Genomic DNA, 7,999 nt, shown 5'->3' on the forward strand with positions numbered 1-7,999 from the left:
GATAAATGGCCAACTCTTGATTTTGGCTCAGGTCATGATCTCAGTGTCATGAGACCAAGCCCCACATCAGGCTCCATGCTCAGTGGGGAGTCTGCTTCTCTCCCTATCCCTCTGTCCCTCCTCCCACTTGTGCTTTCTCTCTATAATTAATTAATTAATTAATTAATTAATTAATTAATTTAAAAAGACTAAATGACCAAAATGTACACATGCTCAGTTTTAAAGCTTCTTCCTAGATCTTCTGATATCTTTCCTTCTCCCTAACCCCACCTTCCTTATTCTACCCTCCTCTCCCCACTCCTCTCTCTTCTGCCTTGCTGATGCCATCAGTTCTGACTTAGTGTGCTTTATGGATGGACCAGCATTGGCAAACCTAAAATACCAGGGATCCAGGAAGTAGATGAGAGAGCCAGATAACTACAAAAAAGATATCCTCACAAGTTGTATTATAGCAAAGTCCCTTAGTCCCTTGTTATGCTGTGGTGGTGGTTCCTTCAGCCCTCAGCTAGAGTGGCCTGTTTAGCACATCAACAGGGTTCAGTGAAGCCAAAGTATTGAATCATTAGGCAAATCTGCCAACACTAGAAGGCATACAGTCTTATAAGAAAATGAAATACAGAGGCAGTGAATGGTATAATCTGAAAGATGTTAAAATGGTATCTCTGTCCCAGAGCATCTTTTCAAACAGAAAGTTTTCGAAGGGGTTGCAGCCTTTCAGAATATCCTATGAAAATGAAAATGCCCCAAGAAAATGTCTTTAGAAACCTAAGAGGTAATATCTCAGGAGGGATTCATTTCCCAAAATGACAGTACATCAAAGGGAAAAGGCCCCCTAAGTATGCATAGGAAAAGAAATAGAATGAGAAGATGGTACATGTCATAAAGGAAGATAAAAGGGTGACAAATTTTAACTCCTTCAGAGTTTTACTAAGATAGACCTTGTTCATACTACTTTACCAGGTTCTCTGGATCCCAGTCATATGAGTAAGAAGAATTCTTAGAAAGATTTGGGAAGGAGCTGGGAACTCCAGCTGTCCTAGTGTTATAAAATGTTGATGACAATGAAAAGTTTCAATCTGTACTAAGCACATTATGGATTAAAATTACGAAAGTGCTGCAAGCTCTAATGCAACCATAGAAATAACATATTGAACAAAATAGACAACATAGCAGGTCTGTCCCCAAGTGTAGCTGGGCATTGGGCCAGAGATCTGTCAAGTAACCTGTCCTATTGACTATTTCCAGGGTAGAAAGAAGGAGGGCAAAAGATTGATTGCTTGAAGATGCAGTTCAGCCAGCATTAGTAAGGAAGATTCTGACACACATGTGAAATGTTTTAGATTGTACATTTGCCTCCCCAAATTATGATCCTTAGTGCAGTGTACACAGTAGAATTTCAAATTATTCAATCTTTCTTTTATCCCTAAGCTAACAATCAGCATATGTAATTTATTAACATAACTGAGCATAACTGTGCAGCTTTTTTATATGTTTAATGAACACATTTATCTTATGCTTCCCTAAAAATTAATTTGCCCAGTTAACAAAACCTCATTTATTTAAAATGTGTTTATAAGCATTATAAAGTCTCCACAAATCTCACAATGTGAGTGTAAGAAGGATTAAAGTGTAGGTGACACATGAGAATTTCAATGTGATTACTTTCCTATTCTTACTTTTACAAATTCAGGATATTAAAATTACTTTAGTCATTCTGACAAAAGTCAGTGTAGCTCTTTTTTTTTTCTACTGAAAAGAAAATAATTCTATAAGTTTAGGCAGTTTGGAATTTGTACTTAAAGATGTTGAATTTGGTCTTTGGTCTTTAGCAGGAGGGTAGGGGTAAGGAGAAATGTCCCTATGCTTCCCATTGGGTAAATATGCCTGTAGGCAAGGCACTGTTCACTGCTTTAGTTTATGGACTTTTAAAAGTCTGTCTTGGTTACTCCACAATCCCCTTGTTAATCAACTCATCTTCCTGCCTAAGTGCCTCCAGTTCTGATTCTAAAGAATTATTTGGTAAATCAATTAATTCATTCATAACTCAGCCAGGAAGGGGGAAAAAAAGCAAGCTTCTGAGTGGTGAAAAACCAATGCCATAAAAGCCTTGCACTGTAGATTTCTTCATATGAGAGCTCCTACTCAGTCCCTACACAATTCCAGCAAGTTCACCTATCCAGTTTACAAATTCACAATTAAAAGTAATGGATTTAAATGAGGTTACTGCTGCTACAGCTTATTATTATTATTATTAACCTTTATTATATGTCACTAGCTAATATACACTGTGCTAAACCTTTTATAATCATTATTTCACTAAACCTTTGTAACTCTGTACAGTTAAATATAATCAATAGCTCCATTTTACAGTTTCATAGACTGAGTTTTAGATTAAATTTTAGAATTAATTTTTAAATTTGTCTATACTTAGTATAAACAAGCATATAGGTAACCATGTGAAGGGCTTTGAGACAGCCTGATAGCAAAAGATTAGAAAAAATACAAAGAAAAAAATTATATGTAGTTGGAAACCATAGCAATTTAGAGGTTTTTATTTGGAGACAGACCACTTTATACCTCAGCAGCTTTCAAGAGGTAATATAGTGTTACAACACAGTAAAGGAGCTTGTTTGTGTACTTATGACCCTCAAACCATTAAAAATAAATTATGTTCAGAATCGTTTACTTAAGAATGGAGAAAGAAGTGTAATGCATGCTATAATTATTTAAATTTTTTAATTAATAAGGTAAACTTCAATTGTGTGTTTTGGATTCTCAAAGGGAAAGCTTTAGTTATCTGAAAAATTCACATTAATAGAACACATCATTCCCAGATGATGGTGGTATTTTTTATGTATGGTATGTTTCTAAAGACTAAAACATTAAAAGGGAGGGAAAGAATATAACTTGATTTGCTAAAGATTTTACTTTCCTTTTTTTATAATCAATGTGAAGCTTTATTTTTATTTTTTAATATTTTATTGGACTTTGATGCCAATATATAGTATAACACCTAGTGCTCATCCCGTCAAGTGCCCCCTCAGTGCCCATCACCCAGTCACTCCAACCACCTGTCCACCTCCCCTTCCACTGCCCCTTGTTCATTTCCCAGAGTTAGGAGTCTCTCATGTTCTGTCACTCTCTCTGTTGTTTCCCACTCATTTTCTCTCCTTTCCCCTATAATCCCTTTCACTATTTTTTAAATTCCCTGTATGAGTGAAAGAATATAATGTTTGTCCTTCTCTGATTGACTTACTTCATTCAGCATAATACCTTCGAGTTCCATCCACGTTGAAGCAAATGGTGGGTATTCGTCCTTTCTAATGGCTAATATTCCATTGTGTGTATGTGTGTGTGTGTGTGTGTGTGTGTGTGTGTGTGTGTGTGAGATCTTTTCTTTTCAAAGCCTCTGGATTCTGATTCAGTTAGTCAATTTGCTGTAGTTTGAGCATATTCCATCACCAGGGTTTATCCATTATGCTGACTAATGTAGAGCTGAATGTTTTTAAAGGAGACTTGAGAACATCACTAACTAGATGTGTGATTTGAAGTTGCAAAAGACAATTCCCAGTCCCACTCTAGTAAAGAGACAAAAACAGCTCTCCCTTAGCCCTACCTAATTTGTGATTATAATTTGTCATGAGAAGAGAAGGTGAGATCTTGAGTGAGGTCACTTCTCAAGAGGCCAGCCCTTAAGGGGGTACCTGGAATTTGCTTATTGCACCTGAGTGGCTTAAAGAAGAATGAGAACCCTGGGCAAAGGCATTCAAACCGGGGTCCCTGCAAGACTGCTACAAGTACCCTTCAACAAAATTCGCCTCACCCACGGTCTTACCATATTATACCTTGTCTAGATGTATTCATGATAATGATCCCAAGAAAACATTACCGGGAGGGACCCTAGGTACTGAGTAGGTGGGATGGGGAAGGGCCTGAGGGACTGCAGGCTGCCCTCTCAGTGAGAATTAAACAAACACCCCAGTGTGGATGGAGTAAGGGGAGGTTACATGAGACAGACATAAAAAATAAAGTCCCAAACCACTGTGGTCGTTCAGAAATGTTTGCAACTTTTTTTTACAAGGGCAGTGGTATTATTTCTAATTTTCTAGCCAAATATTTATTAAATTAACCAAGGACTGAGTATATGAGCCTGCCTCACATCAGTGCATCATCTCACTTTCCCTGCAGTTTTAAACTGTAAGGTACTGTCAACCCCCCCAACCAAAAAAAAAAAACCCTCTTCCACACTCTAAATAGTTATGTTACAGAGGAAAGTTGGAATGTGTTCTGGGAGTGGGTGTGTTTGTTTGAGTTCAGTGTGTGCTGAAAAGGCAAGCCTCCACAGCCATTTACACATCTTCCTCCTCAACGATGGGTACACAGCTGAGCTCCTGGACTAAGTCTCTGAATGGTAATGTACATTTATAAAGATTATTTTCTTAACTATTTTGAGGCATTTTATAAATAATACACATGTGTCTGCTGAGCACACATATATACTTAGTCAACTTTTGCTTATTTTCTTCTGAGGTTGGTCTTGTGTGGTTACTTTTGTGGTATGATTTCTGAGGTGTCAGAAAGAGTTTATACCTCAGTCACCCAAAAATATCTCTTGGGTTGACCCACCACAGAGCCTAAAATCTCCATATTGCTCAAACATTTTATTTAGTCATTGAAAGCATCTGTTAAAACCCAAATGTTACATTGGGATATTAAGCAGACATAAGATATTAAAGACTATATAAACTAGAAAAGAATAGGGATAAGTTGCTTCTAATGTTAAGTTTCAACAGAAAAAAAGCAAAATGACATACACAGTCTGGATCAGATGTTGTTTTTAAAATGAAATGGGGTCAGAACCAGCATATATGACTCATCTCATGAATGAGCCTATAGTAATAGAAACCCAGCATTGTTAGGCAAGATTTGTTCTAATTTATTTTAAACGAGTGATTTTCCACAGTTTCTGATCCTCAGATCCCACTCTCCTTACAGCGTATCTCATACCTCCCTTGCTGAGCTCCAGAAGCAACCAGTGACCTGGTAATCAACCTTGGTGGGACCCAAATCCCTATCTCTTGAAAAATTCACAGAGCCTGACATCTTTTTGAAAGGTGCTTTTTCTAAATGGAACTTTTAGAAAAACCACCCAATCTCTCTATGTAGCTAACTGCCAAAGATGGTAGAGGACTTAGTAGCTTCCTATATTGTTCTGAAATTGGAGAATAAAATTTTGCAAGCCCGAGTGTAGTGGCTGATGGAAGAAACTGTTGCCCCACAGGCCCAGATATAGAGCTCCAGATGCCCCAAACAGCCAAAGAAGTTGAACCACTTCAGTAACCCTCAGAGTCCCAGGAGCCACAGAAATCCCTAGAAAACCTAGATTTCCCAAAATCCTGAAAGTGCCAAAAATTCCCAGAATTTGAGAAACTCCAAAATCTCAGAGAGCCCCAGGAGGTCCCAGCCTGGAAGCCCCCAGCAGCCCAGGAGCACCAGAAAACACCAATGGTCCAGGAAACCCAGAGGCCCTTGGAACCTCCAGCAGCCCCAGAGTCTCTGGAACTTCCAACAACCCATGAGCCCCAGGAACCTTCACTGGTCTGTAAGCTCTCAGAAGCCTGGAAATCCCCAAATCTCCCAGAAGTCAAGGAACTCCAGAGGCCCCCAGTGGCCCAGGAGGCCAACAAGCCTCCAGAAATTAAGCCCCCAAAGCCCCCAGATATCCAGGATGCCCTGGTGGCCCAGAAATCCTAGAATTTAGAGCACCAGGATCTCGCAAGCGCCCAGGAAACCCACAAGGCAGCAGATTGCCAGGACACCCCAACATACCTGGAACCCCTTAAGCTTCCAACTCTCCAGGAGTCTCTGGAACCTGCAGTACCCCACTAGGCCCTGGATCCTTTAGATACCCAGGAGTTCCTATAGCCCTCATCACCCCAGAAGTCCCTGGAAGGCCTAATAGCTTCTTTGACATCAGCAGCTTCAGAGTTCCAGTCCCCCAGTGGGTTAGAAGGGGAAGCTTTTCCCCCGGAATACTGTTTAGACTTCAGGGGAGATGCTCATAAACTTTCTGAGTTCTTGATTCAATTGAATAGTTACATAAGAGTCAGAGGGCACCTGCATCACACTGAAGCAGCTGTAGTGAGCTTTGTTGGCAACTGCTTCTCAGGTGAGGCAGGAATGTTTTTAGCCCTTACTAGATATCCAAAGTGCCCTGCTGGAGCAATTTGAAAGTTTCATACAAGTGCTCCAGGATACTTTGACAGTCTGGAAAACATGTCAGTCACTGCATCAGTCAGCTGTGCCAATGGGAGGATCCTGCCCATCAGTATATGACCCACTTCCATCTCATTGTTCAAGAGCAAAACTGTGATGAAAGCACTCTCTGCATCCAATTTCAGGAAGGGCTTTCCAGTTCTATCTCAGACTATCTGTCTCACAATAACCCATCAGCCACCAACCTATTTAATCTGATCACTCAGTGCCTAGAAGAGAAACTAAGTAGTAAGACTGATCCAAACCCACAAGGAGCAAGTCCTTCTGAGGAGGGAGGTGGGCCTGAGAATTCAATAGCTAAAAACCAGCCTGTGCAGGCTGAAAGAAATAGCCCACATCTCAGTGAAGCTGAATGGGCCCACTGTTGTGAAAGTCACTTGTGCCTCTCCTGTGGTCATCCTGGTCATTTTGCCAGAGTTTGTTCTGTCAAGCCTTATCATGCACAGCAGGAAGGAAACATCAAGACCTGGTGGTAAGGGGGAATCCAGTCAGGCCAATCTACAAATATGTGCCCCCTTCACTTCCAATATCTATGTCTCATACCCTATGGCTTACTGTTGAAATCTGACTGGGAAGACAACAGTTCTTTTAGCAAGCAATGGTGGATTTGGGCTCCTACAGAAACAGCATTGACCATTCTGTGGTTCTTCAAGAGAATCTGTGCATCTGCAATAATATCTTACTTCTGAAGCTTGAGGTGGTAGATGGACATCTATTGATTAATGGATCCATAAATCAATGAAACAACTCCTGTGGAAGTTGAAATTGGAAACCACGTTGCATAGTTCCAATTTGGGATTATTCATGTGCCACAAAGTACCCTCTGATTCTTGGAATTCACCGGTTTGAAGCACATGATCTAAACATTGAGTGGAGTACACTCACTGTGTCCTTTCCATCCCATTATTGTCACTACAATTGCTTCAAGGTACAGGTAGAATAGGAGATGTCATAATGAAATAATTGCTGAATAATGACTGTGCCTAACAACCTGTTTTCTGTTACCTCAGCTGTCATCAACATTTGCTGCTCTCTGAATCTCCCACGAATGGGGCACCTGGGTGGCACAGTCAGCTGAACTTCCAATTCTTGGTTTCAGCTCAGGTCATGATCTCAGAGTCCTGAGATAGAGCCCATGTTGGGCTCCAGGCACAGTGCAAGTCTGCTTAAGGTTGTCTCTCCTGCCTCTCTCAGCTCCCCACATGAGTACATGCACTGGCAAAGAACGACAAGTACTTGTACAATGACCCTGCCTCTCAGATCATGCAATGATCTCTGATCAGGCAACGAACCTGATGACTTTTGAGTTGCTTTTTTTCACCACCTCTGTATGCTCCCACCTTGAACCCTGCATTAATGTGGAGCTGTCTTGATTACAATTTATACTAACAAGATCTATGAGTATACATATTAGAAACTAACATTGAAAAAATGTAGTTGTTAGTTGTAGTTGACTTTTTTATCAAGATTTTCTTTATCGCAACAAGTGCAACATTTTCTCAATAAAGAAGACAATTTTGCAAGTGATATTTTTAAAAAGTCAAACACTGGCAATTTCTAAAAGTGTTTGAATTATTTCATGGCTTAGCTGAGAGAAGAGGAAAGGGACAAGTACATTGGGAGGAAGTTAATTGGGAGGAAGGGAATTGGAAAAGGCTTAAAGTTTGTGTGAGATCTTGAATATTCCGGGAGTTGTCAAGTCAGTGGGTGATGGAGGGAATGG

At 40.2% G+C, this 7,999-nt stretch overlaps 1 protein-coding gene across 1 annotated transcript; it reads left to right on the forward strand.

The window, feature by feature from the left end:
* The first annotated feature begins 4,371 nt into the window (after positions 1–4,371).
* RTL3 (retrotransposon Gag like 3) lies at positions 4,372–6,752 on the forward strand. Its single transcript, XM_072817816.1, is given in 5 exon segments — positions 4,372–4,411; positions 5,420–5,736; positions 5,890–6,191; positions 6,193–6,261; positions 6,263–6,752. Coding segments are annotated over 5 exon segments (1,218 nt in total).
* Positions 6,753–7,999: the final 1,247 nt, after the last annotated feature.

Source organism: Canis lupus, chromosome X, assembly GCF_048164855.1.
Source record: "Canis lupus baileyi chromosome X, mCanLup2.hap1, whole genome shotgun sequence".
Lineage (NCBI taxonomy): Eukaryota > Metazoa > Chordata > Mammalia > Carnivora > Canidae > Canis > Canis lupus.